This window comes from Anolis carolinensis, chromosome 3 (genome assembly GCF_035594765.1).
Source record: "Anolis carolinensis isolate JA03-04 chromosome 3, rAnoCar3.1.pri, whole genome shotgun sequence".
Lineage (NCBI taxonomy): Eukaryota > Metazoa > Chordata > Lepidosauria > Squamata > Dactyloidae > Anolis > Anolis carolinensis.
Genome location: NC_085843.1, coordinates 54,025,807 through 54,048,028, shown reverse-complemented (window position 1 = coordinate 54,048,028; position 22,222 = coordinate 54,025,807). Strand labels below are relative to the sequence as shown.

General features: G+C 44.0%; 1 protein-coding gene across 1 annotated transcript; it reads left to right on the top strand.

The window, feature by feature from the left end:
* Positions 1 to 5,072: 5,072 nt before the first annotated feature.
* On the top strand, positions 5,073 to 22,056 carry LOC103278389 (myelin protein zero-like protein 1). The gene is made up of 3 exons (XM_008107716.3): positions 5,073 to 5,231; positions 11,299 to 11,492; positions 21,622 to 22,056. The coding sequence occupies exons 1-3, from the start codon at positions 5,120 to 5,122 to the stop codon at positions 22,024 to 22,026; spliced, it is 711 nt and encodes a 236-aa protein (XP_008105923.2). The 5' UTR covers positions 5,073 to 5,119; the 3' UTR covers positions 22,027 to 22,056.
* The last annotated feature ends 166 nt before the right edge of the window (positions 22,057 to 22,222 follow it).

Below are 22,222 nucleotides of genomic sequence, written 5' to 3'. Positions count from 1 at the left end.
TCTTTGCGTGTTCATTTTCCACAACCTTTGCAGGTTTGTGATCCCACCAGTTCTTAACTGCAGGGAGGTGATACTTGAGGCATAGGTTCCAATGAATCATTTGGGCCACATAGTTGTGCCTCTGTTTGTAGTCTGTCTGTGCAATTTTCTTACAGCAGCTGAGGATATGATCAATGGTTTCATCGGTTTCCTTGCACAGTCTGCACTTTGGGTCATCAGCTGATTTTTCGATCTTGGCCTTGATTGCATTTGTTCTGATGGCTTGCTCCTGGGCTGCAAGGATCAGGCCTTCTGTCTCCTTCTTCAGGGTCCCATTCGTGAGCCAGAGCCAGGTCTTCTCTTTATCAGCTTTTCCTTCAATTTTGTCAAGGAACTTTCCATGCAGTGTTTTGTTGTGCCAGCTGTCAGCTCTAGTTTGTAGTGCGGTTTTCTTGTAATGGTTTTTTGTCTGCTGTGCTTTGAGGAGTTTCTGATTTTTGACTTCAATCAAAGCAGGTTCTTCACTTTGTTTTACATATTCTGCCAGGGCATGTTCTTCTTCTTTGACTGCTTGTTTGACTTGCAAGAGTCCTCTGCCCCCTGATCTTTTAGGCAGATACAGCCGGTCAACATCACTGCGAGGGTGCAGTGAATGATGAATGGTCATGAGTTTTCTTGTTTTTCTGTCCAAATTGTCCAGTTCCGCCTGTGTCCAATTTATAATGCCAGCAGTATATCTTATGACAGGTATGGCCCAGGTGTTTATGTCCTTGATGGTGTTGCCTCCATTGAGCTTGCTTTTGAGAATTTTTCTGACCCTTTGTGTGTATTCTTTACTGACCACAGTCTTCACATGTTCATGCTTGATGTTGTCCAGCTGTAATATGCCCAGATATTTATAGGCCTCTGGCTGGTGACACCTTATTGTTTGGCCATTGGGCATATTGATGCCCTCACTTTCAATTATTTTTCCCTTCTTCAATGCCACTGTCAAACATTTGTCCAAACCAAACTCCATGTTGATATCAGTGCTAAAAATTCGGACAGGTTTGGATCATTGATGTTGCCATCCCAGGTGACAGTCGCATTGAAGAAAAACAACAGGAAAAACTCAGCCGCTATCAGGACCTCAAGATTGAACTTCAAAGACTCTGGCAGAAACCAGTGCAGGTGGTCCCGGTGGTGATGGGCACACTGGGTGCCGTGCCAAAAGATCTCAGCCGGCATTTGGAAATAATAGACATTGACAAAATTACGATCTGCCAACTGCAAAAGGCCACCTTACTGGGATCTGCACGCATCATCCGAAAATACATCACACAGTCCTAGACACTTGGGAAGTGTTCGACTTGTGATTTTGTGAAACGAAATCCAGCATATCGATCTTGTTTGCTGTGTCATACAACGTCGTTGTGCCAATAATAATTGTATTTTTCTATCCCACCTCCATCTCCCTTTAGAAATTCGTGGTTGCTAACACAAGGCCAAGCCCAAAACCAAATAAAAGCACAGTAAAATACAGGTAAAAACAGCATCAATAATCGAATAAAACACATTAGCATCAGCTGGAGGCCCCTATCCGCAATAACATGCTATGCTAGTTTTATATATGTATGTGTGTGTGTGTTTATATATAAATATATATATACAATATAATTTACAATATGTAATAATTATAATATATTGTATATACATATAATATTCATAATATTATATTGTAATACGATATAATACTAATAATACAATATAATAATATTAATTATATATCATATTTTACATGTAATATTACTAATAATATTACAATATGTTGATACAGTACAATATAGTAATTTGTTACCAGTATTGTACTATACTAATATAATATTGTATGTAAATTTAATTTGTAAGCCGCTCTGAGTCCCCTTCGGGGTGAGAAGGGCGGCATATAAATGTAGCAAATAAATAAATAGCAAACAAATTAGACTTGATGATACTATGCAATAGCAATACAATCACCGTAAAAACTATTCTTGACCCTCATGTTCTTCTGCAGTGAGAACATTGGTTTCCAGGTGGAAGGCAGTCTCGGTCAGGGTTAGCTTGATGCAACTTCCTCTTGGCATGTTTCTCCTTTTCACCTTCCATTCGTGCCTCTTCAGATTCCACAGCACTGCTGGTCACAGCTAACCTCCAGCTAGAGTGCTCAAGGGCCAGGGCTTCCTAGTGGCTTCCCATAATGGAGGAAGCTAGCGGGTTTCAGAAAAATATATATTTCTGTTTAATTGACTATTCTAAAGCCTTTGACTGTGTGGATCATAATATATTGTGGCAAGTTCTTGGTGGTCTGGGGATACCAAGTCACCTTGTCTGTCTCCTGAGGAATCTGTATAACAACTAATTTGCAACGGTAAGAACAGACTGCAGAACAACAGACTGCTAAAGACTTGGAAAGGAGTACGGCAGGGCTGTATACTCTCACCCTACCTATTCAACTTGTACGCAGAACACATCATGCGACGTGCGGGGCTTGACGAATCCAAGGCTGGAGTTAAAATTGCTGGAAGAAACATTAACAACCTAAGATATGCAGACAATATCACTCTGATGGCTGAAAGGGAGGAGGAGCTGAGGAGCCTTATCATCAAGGTGAAAGAAGAAAGTGCAAAAGCTGGGCTGCAGTTAAACATCCAAAAAAGAAAAAAACAAAAAAAAACAAGATTATGGCAACCAGACTGATTGATAACTGGCAAATAGCGGAAGAAAACGTGGAGGCAGCAAAAGACCTTGTATTTCTAGGCGCAAAGATTACTGCAGACGCAGACTGCAGCCAGGAAATTAGAAGACGTTTATTTCTTGGGAGGAGAGCAATGACTAATCTTGATAAAATAGTGAAGAGCAAAGACATCACACTGGTAATGAAGGTCCACATAGTGAAAGCAATGGTATTCTCTGTAGTAACCTATGGGTACAAGAGCTGGACCATAAGGACATCTGAGCGAAGGATGATAGATGCTTTTGAACTGTGGTGTTGGAGGCAAATTCTGAGAGTGTTGTTGTGTGTTTTTCAGGCTGTATGGCCATGTTCCAGAAGGGGTAAAAACCCCACTTGCCTTGTTCCCAACACCTCCAACCTCTGAGGATTCCTGCCATAGATGTGGAGAGAAAATACTTCTGGAACATGGCCATACAGCCCGAAAAACACACAACAACCCTGTAATTCCAGCCATGAAAGCCTTCGACAATACTCAGGATTGCCTTGGACCGCAAGAAGATCCAACCAGTCCATCCTCCAGGAAATAATGCCCAGCTGCTCGCTGGAGGGAAGGCTATTAGAGGAAAAGATGAAGTATTTTGTTCAAATCATGAGAAGACAGGAAAGAGAATGATGCTGGGGAAAATGGAAGGGAAAAAAAGGAAGAGAGGCCAACCAAGGGCAAGATGGATGGATGGTGTCCTTGAAGTGACTGGCTTGACCTTGAAGGAACTGGGGGCGGTGACGGCCGACAGGGAGCTCTGGCGTGGACTGGTCCATGAGATCACATAGATTCGGTAGCGGCTGAACAAATAAATAGCATCTTTGGCATATGGTGTCAAACTGCATTAAGGTTTAGATATACTGTGTTTCCCCAAAAATAAGACATCCCCTGAAAAGACCAAGTAGAGGTTTCTGTATTGAAAAATATAAGATGTTCCCTGAAAGTAAGACCTAGGAGGAGGGAGCTGCTGCCGACGAGGAAGGTGCATGTGCCGTGAAGGAGAAGGAGGGAAACATGCACACCTTTCCCTCCTCCTTTGCACAGCATGCGCCTTCCTCGGCGGTGGAGGAGGGAGCCATTGAGTACAAGAAAGGAATTGTGAAAAAACAAGACATCCCCTGAATATAGGACCTAGCACATTTTTGGGAGCAAAAATTAATATAAGACACTATCTTATTTTCGGGGAAACACGGTAGCTTCACATGTTTTACTGCATGGGGAAAAAAACTCAAAAGGTAGCAGTAAAGAGGTATGCCCATGTTAACAAAACATCTGACAAAAGAACCTCCTTTTTGCAAGGTAAAGGTAAAGGTTTTCCCCTGATGTTAAGTCCAGTCATGTCTGACTCTGGGGGTTGGTACTCATCTCCATTTCTAAGCCGAAGAGCCGGCATTGTCCGTAGACACCTCCAAGGTCATGTGGCCGGCATGACTGCATGGAGCGCTGTTACCTTCCCGCCGGAGTGGTACCTATTGATCTACTCACATTGGCATGTTTTCGAACTGCTAGGTTGGCAGGAGCTGGAGCTAACAGCGGCCGCTCACGCCGCTCCCGGGGTTTGAACCTGGGACCTTTCGGTCTCCAGCTCAGTGCTTTAACGCACTTCACCACCGGGGCTGCTCTTTTTGCAAAGTATGGCATTTTTTTCTTGCCAATTTAGCCTTTCCTTTTCCTCCTCGTTCTCTGTCCAGCTACAACCTTTTTAACATCATTGGCATTGGGAAGATTGCAGAAGAGGAGGCTGGAGGAAAAACAGGCTTTCAGCATCGGCTTGTGGTAGTGTATCTACAGTACATAAGGCAACAAAGTTTAAGCTGCTCAGTGCTGAGGAATTAGGGCAGTTGTAGTTTCACAAAGTACAGTGTATGGCATGGTACTGTATGGAGCATAGTAGTCCTAATATTTATAAACTATATTTATCCTGCATCTACCAATCCCTGTGGATGTTGGTTAACTGAGAGGCTGCTGCATATGAGGAAGCCAGTCTCATTTGGATTACAAATACAGTACTAGGAAATTGCCATACATTTATATGGGGAAACAATTTGACATCAAGCACTTAAAGGGACAGTCAACCTGTATTATTATTTTGGACCATTTATTGTTGTTTTTCATAATTTGAAACTCCTTTTTGGCAGAAAGAATGCAAGAAATGAAAAGATAAAAAAAGCCTAGAGATTTTTAAAAAGGCAATCCCCAAAGTGATGTGTACTGTATTTCTTATTGACTGGGGTGTGGCTGGCAGGGCCCGAACTGAGCCTGAGCGGAAATTCTCCTCGGCCAACCCGTTCCCCGCCCCCGACAATGGCCGGGCGGTGACGTCACAATGGGAGCGGCCGGGAGACGTCACCGTCTTGTCACTACCGGGGGCGGGATCCCCTCCCGCTCGGCCGCCCCGCGGAGAGATGGCCGCGCTGTTCTCGAGGAAGGCGGCAGGTGGCGCTCCAGCGAGGCGCGAGGCCTCTCCCACGGGCGCGCCTGCGCTTTGGCTGCTGGCGACTTTGGCTCTCGGCCGCTGTGAGTGCTCCCCTCGCGCCCCCCTCGCGCCGCCTTTCCGGGGCACGTGGGAACGCAAGCCTCTGCTCGCCCAGCGCCGCCCTTCGCTCTCGAAAAAGGAGTTGTTGTCAGAAAGCGAAGTTTGAATCAGAGATGCGGGAGGGTCACTGCAGTTCAGCAGTAAACGGGTTGAGAGAATTTAGTAGGGTTTTTTTTAGCAGCGAACCCGATGTGCCTGCCATACAAACCCTAAAAGAAAAGGGCAATCCTAAACAGTGGGTTGCTGTGAGTTTTCCGGGCTGTATGGCCATGTTCCATAAGCATTCTCTCCTGACGTTTCGTCCACATCCATGACAGGCATCCTCACAGATTGTGAGGTGTTGGAAACTAGGCAAGAGGGGTTTATAGATCTGTGGAAGGTCCAGGATGGGAGAAAGAACTCTTTTCCGCCTGAGGCAAGTGTGAATGTTGCAAACGTCAGGAGAGAATGCTTCTGGAACATGGTGATATAGCCCAGAAAACTCACAACAACCCAGTGATTCCAGCCATGAAAGCCTGATAATAGTCCAGGTTCTAGTATTACATGTATTCTGCTTCTAACTCAGCTAACACCCAGTAGTAGCCTTAGACGTAAACTTATTGCATGATTATAAAGTCCCATGAGAACCAATATGGAACCAATTGTGTGTGTGTGTATGTGTGTGTGTGTGTGTGTATAGGTCTTTTTTTCTTGGTGACTTGTTTTTAGACCAGTTCCTGGAATTATCTGGGTCACTGATTCATAAAATGGCATTAAATATAGACCACATCAGCTCTTGTTTGTCAAATATGGTAATCTGGTTTTTTTTATGCGTGAGCAGATGGTGACTGGTATATGGTATATGTTCTGTATCTCAAAAACTAGAGCCAATAGGATGAAACTGGTGTCATTTTTGGAATCAGCAGGTCAAATATACCCAAAAACAGGTTTCTGAGGGAAACAGCGTTATCCCCGAAAATGCAATTCCCCATATTGATTCTCTTGGGCAATTATTTACTGTCTCCTGGAACAAACAAAGGGGAAAATCAGAGTAAAGGCCATATTGTCAGCATTTTATTTCCATTGTGGCCAACCAGATGCCGCTGGGAACACATACACGCAAAAGATCAGCACAAAAGCACCCCCTCATTCATATTTTCCCAAACACTCATTAGTCAATATTCTTCTAATGGAGTAGTAATATATAACAGCCATGGCTAGTATCCAGCTTTAGCATCCATGAATATGACTGATCCCTTCTTAACGTCACTCAGGTTGGTATGAATCAGTTGTACTTTACAGCAATGAATTTAATAGCTTAGAGATGTGATGTGTGAAGAATTATTCCCTCTTCACTAAATCCAAAAGTAGACACACTAAGCAGTGACTTACCAAATCTCTTGATGCAGTGGGTCTCTTTCTAGTTGGGATTAAGGGATTGAACAATTTTGGCAAGGCTATGCCAGGTCCTGAGATTTTTAGTGTCAAAACATGAGTGCTCTTACAAAGAGTGTGTCACCAGGGGAAATCTTATGTGGTGCCATTAAGCATGATACAATAAGCAACAAACACTGAGGCACAAAAGGTGCCATTTAAATAAACACAAAGGCCACCTTATACCAGTACACGTCTCATATTATGAAAACCAGTGTGATGGGATGGCTTGAGCATTGGGCGACACTGGAGACCAGGATTCAAAGCCCCCACTCAGCACATACTGTACTTCTGTCTTGAGCAAGTCACATTCTCTTAGCCTCAGATCTGCTCAAACCTTGCCAAGAAGACCTCAAGATATGTTCATCTTATGGTTGCCATAAGTCAGAAATGACTGGAAGACACAACACCATCTCATATTAGCCGCTGTGGCTTTGATACTTACTTCCTCCCACTGCAACAAAGTTCCTCCCGTTTACCATTTAGGTGTTGCAGCCACTCCATGGTTAGTGAAGTATCAAGGGAAGATTGGGGAACTGTGTCTGAATCCCCAAAGCCAGAATAATTACATCACAAACACTTCCCGAGAACTTCAGCAGACACCAAATGCTGTGTCTGGCTATGGAGACATTCCCAGACTCTTCTACAACTTCTTTCAGCCACAGAATGGCCATGGAGGAAGTTTAGTTGAAGTGACTAAACAGTGGGTTCAGGGACAGACATAACATAGTTGCATGTGCACAGTCATTAGGGTATGCTGTACTATACTGGCTCTCAGTGTTTGTCTAACAGATATGGAAAATGCACACACGTTTGAAGATGGTGCTATTGCCTTGAGAACTGGAGAAGAGGTGCCAGGACATTAAATCTCATTATAATCGTTGTAAGGAAATGGACGGGACAGTCTCAGGATTCTCTCAGTTCAGTTGCCTTCGTTCAGTCTATACACCATAAAGATTCTAAACTATCTACAGACCCACTAAAAAAATCCAACAAATGCTATGTTCAGCAAAGGACAAGAAGGACCCTCTCACCTCTACTAGGAGTCTACCATATACCATGCAGCTGTGGACTACATAGGGACCATGAAATGCAGCATTGCCCAAACACGGATCAAAGAACATGAAAGGCACTGCAGACTAACTCAACCAGAGAAGTCAGCCATAGCAGAGCACCTGATGAACCAACCTGGACACAGCATATCATCTGAGAACACAGAAATGCTGGATCACTCTGACAACCACCATGTCAGACGACACAGAGAAGCCACTGAAATCCACAAGCATGAGGACAATTTCAACAGAAAGGAGGAAACCATGAAAATCAACAAAATCTGGCTACCAGTATTTTTTTTAAAAAACTCTAAAATCAGAACAGTAAATAAAGAACAACACTCTGAAAACAGAGGAATTCCAGACAGGAAACAATTAAGGCCAGCTAACACCTCCCAACAAATGATTCCCTCATGCAGGAAGCAGCCAGGCTTTGAATTTCCAAGACCATTAAATGCTAATAAAGGTGATCAACTGCAACATTCACACTTGCCTCAAACAGACCAGAGTTTTTTCTCCCAACCTGGACTTTCCACAGATATATAATCCCCACATGCCTAGTTTCCCACAGATCTCACCCCTCAGAGGATGCCTGCCATAGATGTGTGTGAAACATCGGGAAAGAATGCTTCTGATACATGGCCATATAGCCAGAAAAACTCACAGCAACCCAGTGATTCTGGCCATGAAAGTGACAACACAGTCTCTGAGCTGATTTCAATGTTTATCTCCACTGCTTTGCCTGCCTTTTAGCCTAATCAAGTGACCCGAGGGTCTGATTTTCAGCAGAGAACAAAATCTCCATATCCACACCCAAAGTTGCTACTTTTTAGAAAATTGGGAAATGAAGACTGATAAGGGGAATTGACCAAAAGTCAGCGAAAGTGTGACCGTGACAGTCTTTTTTACTGGATTTTTTGAGATGCTGATTCAAAAAGACAACATGTCCTTGGGGCAGCTGGAGCAGAGAAGGAGCAGGATGCAAGTGTAATATAATATTGTACACATATAACATATTATTCCAAAAATGTTCTTTTTCACCATTTATATGAGTTGGGGATAATTTATTTTGCTTTACATTTAACAAATAATATGGAGAGAGACGGGATTTTGAAAATAAATAGTAAAGCAGGCAAAACGAGAACTTAATTTTATTTCTGGGTAATGGGTAATGTTAGTTCAAACAACTGGATGTATTTTGAAGAAAGGCTATTTCAAAATATTCTTTACTGGATTTTTTTTTGGTTAAAACATTAATTTAGACTTACGATGATATACAATTTCTTCCTTCTGTAGCTATACAAAATGAAATTAAATGATAGCCTAAAGCAGGGGTCCCCAAACTAAGGCCCGGGGGCCGGATGCGGCCCTCCAAGGTCATTTACCTGGCCCCCGCCCTCCGTTTTATAATATAATATTTTTATATCAGTTTTAATAATATATTATATATATACATATAATATTGATAAAAATATAATACAATATAATACTAATAATAATACCATATAATAATATTAAATTATGTTATATATTACATATAATATTACAGTACAGTGGTATAGTTCAATATATAGTAATATATAATGCTAATATTGTGCTATGCTAATAATATATTATATATACATATAATATTGATAAAAATATAATGTTATACAATATAATACTAATAATAATACAATATAATAATATTAATTATATGTTATATATTACACATAATATTACAGTATAGTGGTATAGTTCACTATAGTAATATATAATGCTAATATTGTGCTATGCTAATAATATAATATATTTCATGTACATACAGCTGCTCTGAGTCCCCTTTGGGGTGAGAAGGGTGGGATATAAATGTAGTAAATAAATGTAGTAAATAAATAAATGAATAATTTTAGACTCGGGCTCACCCAAAGTCTGACATGACTTGAAGGTACACAACAACCACACCAACAACAACAATGACAACAACTTGACTATCTCATTGGCCAGAAGCAGGTCCACACTTTCCATTGAAATCCTGATAGATTTATGTTGGTTAAAATTGTTCTTATATTCAAATATTGTATTGTTCTTTCATTGTTGTTGTTGTTTTGCACTACAAATAAGACATGTGCAGTGTGCATAGGAATTTGTTGGTTTTTTTTTTTTCAAATGATAATTTGGCCCTCCACAGTCCGAAGGATTGTGGACTGGCCCGCTGCTTTAAAAGTTTGAGGACCCCTGGCCTAAAGGTTGCAACATGTGCAATTGCTTGGAGATTACATACACTGAAGTTTTTATCTTGGTGTAATCTTAGTGCATTTTCAAAATAAGTTTGATCAGTTAGTAATCAATCTTTAAAGGAATTCATGTATGTTCTCATTTAGATGCAAAATACATTAAATTTAAAAATTAATGCAGTGTAACCTGTTAATTTTCTAAACTGGGTTTATTTTAGAATGGTAGTCAAGGAAATCAATAACATATGGGAAGTGTGACAACTATGCATACGTGGTTCTATATACTAATATCACATTGCCCTTTGCTTGTGTACAATACCCAAAATGTTATCTTTCCTGATAGGGGATTTATTCCTTGTCCTCAAGCTTTTGATTTGCACTTTTCTGGAAATTTTATGTAGCACTGCACCCAGAAACACTGAAAGATGTCTGTTAGTAAACATATTTCTGGATAGCTTGACTCGTAAACACTCTCTGGCAGAGAATTCTGATAATCTCACCAGACTTTTAAAAGTATGTTGCCAGCTCTTTTCCCCCCCATCTAATCCAACATTTGGTTTGCCATAATAAATGGCATGATACCTCTTGGGAATCTTTGCAATGATACCAAGGCAACAGGGCTTCTCAATTTTTAGACCTCTTGTTTGCTGCCTCTAGAAATTAATGCTCTATTTAAGCTGTCATGACAAGGAGGGTCTTTCATTACTAGACCTGGGATGAAGCAGATAGGAGGGTACGGCATCTTCAGGTGTTGTGGTGTTTGGCCTTTAAATATCAGTGCCAGGGAGGTGAAATTGAACCAGTATTGAACTGGTTTTAATTTTGCATTAGTATGTTGTGTCACAGTAATAATGTTGATGTTTTATTATGGTTGTGTTACATGTTTTTGTATGGGTAATTGAATATTTTACCTATGTTGGAAACCACCCTGAGTCCCTTCAGGGAGATAGAGTGGTATATAAATAATGATGATGATGATTGAACAGGAGGAGTAAAACAACCATAAATGATTGCTGAGAACTAAAAATGTATTTCCTTGTTTCTGCTCGTATTATCTATCAACCTGTTGTATTTCTTCTCACTAGTAAAAGCTTTCTGTCTCAGAGCTTGGACATTGCTACTTATATCTCGTAAGTGAAACACATTGAAATGGATCTGACTCCAGATATTGTTGGGCTTCAGTTCCCATCCACTTTTGTCAACATAGGCACATTATGGGAGGTGCAGCAAGATGGAACAAGCTTTTGAGAACCACGGTGCCCTCTCTTGCAGAGCTAAATATCTAAAAGCCAAATTCATTTACAAGCAAGGTACTTCATGCCTAGTTGCTGCATTTGTTTAACTATTTAATTTTATTGTTTGGAAAGGGACACAGTTGGCATCTTGTGGTTCGATAGAAGATGTTTTAGTCATGGAAATGGGCCTGCCAAATGAACTCACTTTGAAGACTGGGACAGATGCAAAGCTTCCATGCTCCTTCTCGTCCACAGAGGAGATCAGCGCTGCAACCTCCGTTACTTGGAGCTTTCAGCACGCGGAGTCAACCGCTCGTCCCATGACGGTAAGAGCTGATATCTGAGGTAAATATGAATATGGATTGGTCAGTAAAGTGGGCAACGTTTCGACAGTACTCCTTAAATGTGTCACGTGTACAAACATCTTATTGATGTCTATTGGATTAAATGTCTATTGATATCTGTTGTTCCTGCATGACAGTGGGCTGGACTGCATGACCCTTGTGGTTTTTTCCATCTCTATGATACTATAAAATGTGAACAATCCATTTTTCTCTATCCTGCTTCCCTGGTCTCTTTCTGCTTTGCCTCCAGTCCCTTTGAAGAATGTTTTTTTCGCCATCTATTTTTATTATAGCCTCCAGGGTCTAATGATTTTATCTAAATTTTTATACATACATGGTTTGAGACTTTTATTTTATAAAATATTTGGCTGTTTAATACTTTAATAGTGTTTATATAATAATTGTTATTAAACAGAGTTTATTGTAACCCATCCAGAGATATTATGATATAAGGCAAGATATAAATTAATAACAACGGGGTATGGCCTTGGTATCTCCTGGGATTGGCTCCAGGCCCCACCATGGATGCTAAAGTCCCATTATATGCAAAGGTGTTGCAAAATGGTGATTGATGTATAAATATATATATAGGCAAAAATCAATGTTTGCTTCTGTAATTTGTTTGGGAAGGGGAAGGAAATATTTGCAAGCTGTGGATAGTTGAATCCATGAATCTGGAGCACCAACTATCATAACAATAAAAACAAAAACACAAATCAGTTCTAGGTCAATTGCCATTGGTTTACAGGCAGTCCCCGAGTTACAAACATCCGACTTGCAAATGACTCAAAATTACAAATTGAAGTGAGACAACAGGAACACAGGAATGTACTTATCTTTGCGATTGCATTCTCCCCTATGAACTCATGCGGGCTCTAAAATCTGCTGGGAAGGCCCCTCCTCTTGCTTCCACGTTTGTCTCAAGCGCGGTTGGTGGGGACGGGGAACGAGGGAGAGGGCCTTCTCAGTGGTGGCCTCTCGGCTCTGGAACTCTCTCCCCAGGCACCCACCCTGTCCACCTTTTGTAAGGACCTAAAAACATGGATGTTCCGGTGTGCCTTTGAGTAAGTAGTCTCACAAGATACTCAGCCCAATTATACCTCACTATCAGCCACTGCACTTATCACAGTCCCTTGTCCTATAAGCTTCAGTGGTTTATTGATATGGCTCTCCACCATACGTATGACTGCTTGACACCATCAAATGAGCCCTACCCAGAGTTCTATGCACAAATTCTTACCCTCTGAATTTCCAGTAATTATTATTACTGCTGTTGATGTTGTTTTATGTGGATATAATGTTTTTAATTTGCTGATTGTGTTTTAACCCATGTCGATCAGGCATATCCCCATGTGAGCTGCCCCAAGTCCCTTTGGGGAGATGGAGACGGGATACAAAAATAAAGTTACAGTAGAGTCTCACTTATCCAACATAAATGGGTCGGTAGAATGTTGGATAAGCGAAAATGTTGGATAATAAGGAGGGATTAAGGAAAAACCTATTAAATGTCAAATTATGTTATGATTTTACAAATTAAGCACCAAAACATTAAGTTTTACAACAAATTGACAGAAAAAGCAGTTCAATACACAGTAACGTTATGTAGTAATTACTATAGTTACGAATTTAGCACCAAAATATCGCAATGTATTGAAAACATTGACTACAAAAACACTGACTACTAAAAGGCAAACTGTGTTGGATAATCCAGAACATTGGATAAGCGAAAGTTGGATAAGTGAGACTCTACTGTAATTATTATTATTATTATATTGTATGACACAGCAAACAAGATCGATATGCTGGATTTCATTATTATTACTATTATTATTATTATTATTATTATTATTATTATTATTTTATTATGACACAGCAAACAAGATAGATATGCTGGATTTCATATCACAAAATCACAAGTCGAACACTTCCCAAGTGTCTAGGACTGTGTGATGTATTTTTGGATGATGCGTGCAGATCCCAGCAGGGTGGCCTTTTGCAGTTGGCAGATCGTGATTTTGTCAATGTCTATGGTTTCCAAATGCCGGCTGAGATCTTTTGAGATCTATTATTATTATTATTATTATTATTATTATTATTATTATTATTATTATTATTAACACTACCTGTATCTTAGGATAATTTCCTACTGTTTTCTTTCTTTTTCTTTTCCTTAAATGTATATGAATGCATATGAAGCTCAGAAAGGGTGTATTTTTCTATGTGAGTTTTTTTTCTCTCTCTCTCCTCCACTTCATGTTTTCCTAGGTCAAAATGTGCTTCAACCTTCTCCTTTTACAAAGCTTTCTCTCCCCCTTCCTTCCCCTGTGAAGAGGACTCCCAGCATCCCCATTCCTCCTTATAAAACATACAGTCAAAATCCTGGTTTACTTCTATAGTTAAGGAACTCTTTCACTTCTCACAGTTCCCTAACAACCTCTTTTCTTCCTTCCGGGTCCTTCTCCCTCCCTTTCCCTGAGTGCATGCATGTGAATGTTTTAATAATCCCTCTAACTGCTTTTAAATATGAGGAAGGCGCTGCAGAGTCACTAGGGGACCTTCTGGCACAGCTGAAGAGATCCAGAGGACCGGACCCAACCACCTGACTGAGAACATCAGACTGGAAGACCCATAATCCATACCTGCCACCATGAACAGTTTTAAGATCTGGGTGATGGGTCTGGGGGTGTGCTGTGGATTTCATGCAGTAGCTAGAGCCCAAAGGCCACTGGAGATGGTCCTGTGACGGTAAGCCCGGAACCCCAGTCACCCAGAAGAGACAGCCCCACCTGGGGCTGATCTGAGACCCCCACGGGGGAAGCAGCCCCATCTGCCTGGCTCAGGGGCTAGAGACTAAGACACTGCTGAAAGGATTCTTGCACATGACAGGCTTTTATAGCCAGACCCCCGCATGGGGCCCTCCAGCTGGCCAGATTCTGCCCTGGCAAAGGACTACTGGGTGCAGGTCTGCCTTTGACGCTGCCAAGGAGGCCCTCATGACATCAACAGGGGACAGAATTGGCCGCCATGGCAGAAGATGTCCCAGAAGAAGTAAACAGGATTCTACCAGTGACCACCATGAAGGAAGGATGTCCTGCCCTTGCCAGAGCTGTGCCAAAGAAGAACCCCAGGACTGCTGCAGCCTTCACAAGGTATGAGAAAGTTTTCCCTCCTAACCAGACCTACCCGGGGAGGGAGTGGGGGCTTATAATCTCTCCTTCTTAGTTTCCCTAGGTACTCTCTATCCCATCTTTTCTGTCTCCCCTGTTGGAGTGCTGGACCTGCCTGCGGTCACCAAGAAGCACCGTGCTGTGAAGTGTGATAAAAGCTGTGCCCAGTCTCCTCCCTCCCCAATTGCCAAGGGGGGGGGGACAGCCAGAAGAAGCCAGCGCCCCCAGGAGGCCTAAAGACCGCCGCCTGTGGCCAAGTGGGAAAATTCTACCACGTGCTTCAAATCGTCATCTTCTCCACTGGGGACCCGCACAGGACCTCCACACGCGCCACGCTGACTACCCAAAGCCTCCATAACTTTTGAACTCGTCACCATCTCTATCTTCACCCATGTCCTATGACTCCAGGCCATGGGACACCTGCTTCAACACCATGTGATCACCCACCACTGACCGAATCTCAGCTTTCATCAGCTCCTGCCCTCCAACAAAAAAGGCACAATCTGATCTGCCCAGGCAGAGGCCCTGGATGCAGTGAAATGTCGGGGCTTTGGGAAATGTTCATAGCCATTTCCAAGCCCTAAAGGGGGGAATGTGATCGATCCCCCCAGGACTTTGTAAAAGACAGTTCAAAAATCAAGGCTTTATATCCTATATTTCGTATATTTATAGCAGAAGATAACTGAGATATTTTACTGTTTACTGTGATTTACTAAAATCCCGGCACAAAAGGTGTTTGACCTTTTAGCCTGAGGCAAGAGATAACAACTCCCCTAATCCTTTCCTGAACCAGTGACTCGCAAACAAAAGCACTCCCTTTTTGTTTATCCAGACAAAAGAGTTAGCAAAGGAAAAAGCCAATTTTAAACCACATGCTTTACAATCTTGCCATTATTTCTCAAAAATTTGAAATATATTCTTCTGCTTATCTGCTTTTCCTGTATCCCCTTTGACACACATTTTCCAATATTATTTCCTTGTGCAATGTCTTTTCCTCCATATATATATATATTGAAGCAAAGTGACCTCGCTGTGAAATTTGGCCAAATATGCATTGACCTGGGTGTAACTGGCTTGCCCCAGGCTATGATCAAAGTCTCCATCAGCTCCTCCTTGCCCTGAACCCTGGCTGGCTTGACCATGCTGTGGACATTCAAATGAAACCCCTTGTCTTTTCCCTTGGATTCTGGACTTTCCTATGAAACTTCATGAACTCATGCTGGACCTTTGGGAGGGTGGGAGTGGGCAATATGGTTCTGGTTCTATGAATGTATTCTATGTGTTTCTATATGTCTCCCTTCCCAAAATGCCTCATGTCAGAACCCTGCTACTAGAGCCTGGATGTGGCTCTGAGTTTCAGGGTCACTGACATTGATAAGACACCTGCGTCCCAGGACTCGGAGGAGAAACGGCTGATGGACTTGGCGGGGAATTTGCGCGGGGTTTTACTGAGCGGGAAGAGACTGTTCAAATGAGGGGGAGGGTATATAAAGGAGGGTTGGCCGGAGCCTCCCATTCTTGGCTTTTCTGATGTTCATGTTTCCTACAGTAAAAGTTCCTGGTGATACCACAGAGAGTCTCGTGTGTTCATTCAGGAGCGGCTGTGGTGAGCTGACACTAAGCCAAGAATACGGACACCATCCCGCTGTAGCGGTGAGGTGTAACATGCAAGTGGAGGATGAAGAGCTCTTGGGCGCCGGAGGAGGAAGGTCGGAAAGGGCCACTCCCGAGACGGACGCTGAGTTCCACCAGCTGGCGGCCCTGGCGTCATCCACCGCTTATGCCCAGCCAAATGGGGTAACCCAGAGGCGCGGAGTGGTGCGGGGAGATAGCACCGGAGGAGAGGAAGGTTCACCTTCCCCAGGCCCGCAAAAGATGGTGTTTCTGGAGGAGAGGATGTCGGCGATGGAGACCACCCTGGCAGTGATGTCGAGGGCGATGGAGCGCCTGGCGGTTTTGGCGGAGCCGGAGCGAGGAAGGGAACTCCGGGCTAGCTCAATGTGGGACGTGAGCATGGGAAGCAGCCAGGGCTTTGCAGACCTCCCAGCACCGAAGGGAAGGGAAATGCGAAAGGAGCCCGGTGCCCGGCCCAAGATCCAAACGAGCCTGACGCGGGTGGAGGAGAGTGACGACGAAGGGGAAAAGCCTCCGAGAATCCCGGCTACGCTCCCAACTGAGACCCTGGTGCCCCTGGCGAATGCCGGGCGTGGCACAGGACAAAGGGAAGCAGCAGCGGGGCCCACTGGCCCGCAAGGGGGCTTGCGACGGGCGGAGAATTGGGGATTGCCACCACAGGGACCCCTACCGAGACGAGAGGAACTAAGGATCGAGTTTGGGGGAGAGTCCTCTGAACTGGATTTTTTCCTGACCACGGTGAGGGGCTATATGGAGGACAATGCCCACACTTTTAGAACGGAATCCAGCCGGGTACGGGCCATTGGTGCAGTGTTGAAAGAGGGGAGCCGGAAGGAGGGATCAACCCCAGCCGGGAGGAGAACGGAGCCGACAGGGAACGTGAGCACCAGCAGGAGGGGCTGCTTCGTGTGCGGCCGTTTGGGCCACAGGGCTGCCGAGTGCTGGCAGAGAAAAGGGGAAGGCGGAGGCCCGCCCAAACCAAGAGCCGTGGCAGGGAAACGCGCCGAGGAAGAACCACCGATGAGGCACCACTCGGGGGGGTTGGTAAGTCAGGACAAAGCCATGATAGTGGTCCCCATTCAGCTGGAAAGTGGCAGCAAACAAGCAACCTGCAAAGCATTTGTGGATTGTGGATGTTCCAGGAACATCATCTCCCCTGAATTAGCCGAGGGATTGGGATGCGAAAGAACGAACCTAGAATCCCCAATAGCTTTTTCGCAGTTGGACGGATCCACAGCATCGGGATCATTAGCTAAGTACAGTGCCGAAGATGTAAAGTGTAAGATAGGGAGTTGGGAAGGAAAGGTGTCATTTGTGATATCACAAATAGCCAGCTATAATGTTATACTAGGCATGCCATGGCTGGGGCAGGCCAACCCGCAAATCAACTGGGAGGATAAGAGCATGATCTTCAGGATGAAGTTGGAAGGAGGGAGCCAGGAAGTGGAAAGGGAGCCGGGGAAAAGGGGGGAGGAAGACTCTATCAGGATAGCAGAACTGGCAGATAAATTACCCCCAGAGTATCGGGATTTTGTGGACGTATTTGATGAGAAGGAAGCAGACAGTTTCCCACCGAAGCGGAGAGTTGAAGTGAAGATAGAGCTAGTCCCAGGAGCAGAGCTTCCTAAGGCAAAAATATACCCAATGTCGGCTAGGGAAAAGGAGGAACTGAGAAAATACATTGATAAAAACCTAGCGAGGGGTTTCATAGAGCCTTCAAATTCCCCTCTAGGGGCGCCTGTGTTGTTCAGGCGCAAAAAGGACCAAACGCTGAGGCTCTGCATTGACTACAGGGGCCTGAATGCAATCAGTTCTGGAAATAAATACCCCCTACCTTTAGTGAAGGACTTGATCGCCCAGTTATCGGAGGGACAGATATTCACTAAATTGGACTTAATTGAAGCGTACCATAAATTGCAGATTAAACCAGAGGACAGGTGGAAGACGGCCTTCTCCTGTGCATTCGGATTATTCAATTATCGTGTGCTCCCTTTCGGTTTGTGCGGCGGAGGCGCCGCGTTCATGCAATTAATCAACGAAGTGTTGCATCCATTGTTGTACAAGGGAGTCTTTGTTTTTTTAGATGACATATTGTTAGTATCTCGGACTAAGGAGCAACACATAGAACTAGTCAGGGAAGTCCTGCAAAAGTTGAGAGAAGCAAAACTGTATGCGAAGCTTGCCAAGTGCGAGTTCAATAAAGACCAGATAGACTTTCTGGGGTATAGGATTTCCTCCCAGGGAGTGGCGATGGACCCTGCGAAGGTAGAAGACGTGAGGGGGTGGGAAGCCCCCAAAACACGGAAGCAGCTGCAATCCTTCCTAGGGTTCGCAAACTTCTATAGAACATTTATCAAGGACTTTGCGCGCCTCACTTTGCCATTAACGGATTTGTTAAAGACTAAAGGTAGGGGAGAAACAGCCAAAGTGAAGGCCCCAGGGGCCAAACTGACCTGGACAATAGAATGCCAGGAAGCTTTCGAAGCCCTTAAAAAGCGTTTTACTGAGGAGCCTGTCCTACAGCACCCTGATATGTCTAAAGCCTTTGTATTACATTGCGATGCGTCAGACCGGGCATATGGGGCAGTTCTGCTACAGAAAGACGAGGGGGGGAACCTGAAGCCATGTGGCTATCTGTCAAAAAAGTTTAGCGATACAGAAAAAAACTGGCCGATTTGGGAGAGAGAAGCCTTAGCGATTCTAAAAGCACTAGAGTGCTGGAGACACTTTCTGGAAGGAAGTGGAACACCGTTTGAGGTGTGGACTGACCATAGAAATTTACAGTATCTAAGATCCCCTCGTAAACTATCAGCGAAGCAAATTAGATGGGCCCAATATTTCAGCCGTTTTGATTTCAGACTCAGATTCTTCCAGGGGAAACATAATATACTCGCTGACGCTCTCTCTCGGATGCCTCAGCACGGGGGAGGAATTCAGGAATCTGAAGGGAGTATTTTTCTTGATAAGCAATGGGGCCTGGCAGTACTAACTCGAGCACAAGCGGCCAAAGAAAACAAACGTACTGCCATTTCCACGGGGGGAGGAGAAATATGGGAGGAAGAGTTGAAGCGAGCGTATGGAATGGACAAATGGTTACAAACAAACAAAGAAAAGGGAGAATTGTGTGGGGATTTGGTGTTTGTAAATAAGAAATTGTATATTCCTGAATGTTTAAGACGAGAAATGTTAAGGAAGTACCATGATAACAAGGGTGCGGGTCATCTAGGCCCCACCAGGACTATTAAACTGTTGGCCAAACAATGCTGGTGGCCCGGAATGAGGAAAGACGCCAGGGGATACGTCACGCAGTGTGAATTATGTGCAGAGGGAAAAACACCACCGGGGAAGCCCCAGGGGCTATTGCAGAAGGTGGTGGAGCCCATGAGGCCATGGGAATGCGTAGCCATGGATTTTGTAGGCGAACTACCCCCCAGCAGAGGCCACAGATACATTTGGACAATATTGGACCTATTCTCAAAACAGGCACACTTTGTGGCTCTGCCAAAACTCCCTTCAGCTGAAAAACTTGCTGATTTGTATGTGAAGCATGTATATCGCCTACATGGGTGTCCCGACAAGATAATTAGTGACCGGGGAGTCCAATTTACTGCAAAATTTTGGGGAAAATTCTTACAGCTGTTAGGAGCAGAAAGGAACCTGAGCTCGGCCTTTCATCCCGCGACCAACGGGGGGGTCGAACGTACCCAACAGACACTGTGCCAATTCTTAAGGATGTACACCAATTATAGACAGGATGATTGGGCGGACCTTCTTCCGTTTGCTGAGATGGCTTTTAACGGGGCCGTACATTCGGCCACAGGTCGTGCCCCATTCGAAATAGTATACGGACAGGAGGTGGCACCTTTCCCCAGGCTACCCGAATGGAAGGAAGGGGAGGGCCAGACCGACGAGGAATGGCCGGCCAAAATCAAGCAAGGGTGGCAAACCGTGGTAGAGGCATTGCGGGAAACACAAAAGAAGTACAAGCTCTTTGCGGATCGTAGGCGCCGAGAGGGGGACAAATTGGGCGAAGGAGATCTGGTTTGGCTGAGCACAAAAAACCTGAAATTGGGGTTCCCATCCAAGAAATTGGCTCCACGCTATATAGGGCCATTCAGGGTAGCAAAAAGAATAAACGAAGTGACCTATGAGCTGAGGCTACCAAAGGACCTAGGAAAGGTACACCCGGTATTCCATTGCAGCCTGTTAAAAAAGTATAAAGGAACTCTGGACAGCGGAGAACAATAGTTGTGTTTAATCTTTTCCTTCCAGGACGAAGGGGAGGAGGACGCCATGTCAGAACCCTGCTACTAGAGCCTGGATGTGGCTCTGAGTTTCAGGGTCACTGACATTGATAAGACACCTGCGTCCCAGGACTCGGAGGAGAAACGGCTGATGGACTTGGCGGGGAATTTGCGCGGGGTTTTACTGAGCGGGAAGAGACTGTTCAAATGAGGGGGAGGGTATATAAAGGAGGGTTGGCCGGAGCCTCCCATTCTTGGCTTTTCTGATGTTCATGTTTCCTACAGTAAAAGTTCCTGGTGATACCACAGAGAGTCTCGTGTGTTCATTCAGGAGCGGCTGTGGTGAGCTGACAGCCTCATATATGAACTTTTAAAATAGGAAATGTCACCTTGGCATGACCCCAGCGTTTCGTCATCAAGGCACATAATCACACACACTTAAAAGGTCTCAATCAAGGCATTTTGCGTGAACAATAAGGAATGGCTGTTCCCTTGAGCCTCAGAGCTTGGCCACTCAAGGTAGAGCGCCTTTGGCATCCGCGTCAGCTGACTCGAAATAAAAGCAACTCGGTTCTCTCTCTTCAAGATCTGGGTGAGATTATTGTGGGAAATAGGATTTTTAATTCGCTCCGCCCCCCGCTGGCCAGGATCGAATCCTGCGGTTGGAGGGCATTGGTTCGCCCCTGCTCCAGAGACGAACCCCAAATTTGCTCGACAACATATGTAGTTGCCATTCTGATTTTTCAGGTAAAACATACTTGCTGGAGCCTTCGGGTGCAATCCCAAACATACTGAGAACAATCCCAATTAAACATTGTAGGATTCATCATCTCAGTAAATGCACACAGTGTTGTGCAGCAACTCAGAGTATTTCCAAAAGTTAATATAGCCAAAGGTAAGATGATGATGTGATTACCAACATCTCAGGCTATCCTCCTCTCAGCATGCAGAATCCAAGTTATATGCAGTCAGCTAAATTTTGGAAAACCTAGCCAAATATGTTGAAGGAAGAAGCAACAAATTAATGTTAATATGAATATAATGTATTTGCTTTTGTGATTACAGTTTTTCTACTATTCTGATGGGAAGGAATATACTGGGAAGAGCACACAATTCAGTGGCCGGACCAGATGGGATGGAAATTTTACTATGAGCGATGCATCTATCATAGTGGAAAATATCCAGGCTGAAGACAATGGCACTTACTTCTGTGATGTCAAGAATCCTCCAGACATAGCTGCTGAGCCAACACAAGTCATACTCAACGTTTTGGAGCAAGAATCGAGAGCAGGGTTTGGAAGAATGACCGCAGCAGCCCCCGAAAAGGTCACAGTCACAGTCAAAGCCACAACCAAAACCAAAATCAAAACCACACACTCTGGAAGCATTTCATTGAATGGGATCTCATTTTGGCCACTTGTACTTCCATTCTCCTGCATTTTAGCATCTTTTCCCAGCTATTTGTTCTGAAAATAAAGAACACCTCTCACAGTTATTAAAGTATTATTTGATATCATTTCCTGCTGCAGGCCCCACCACACTACACAATTATAATGTTACTAGCTGTGCCTGGCCACGCATTGCTGTGGCTTATGGGAATCATTTGTTGACCAGGTGGAATAGCAGTGAATAGCCTTACAGCCTCAAAGCCTGGCCATTTTCTTCT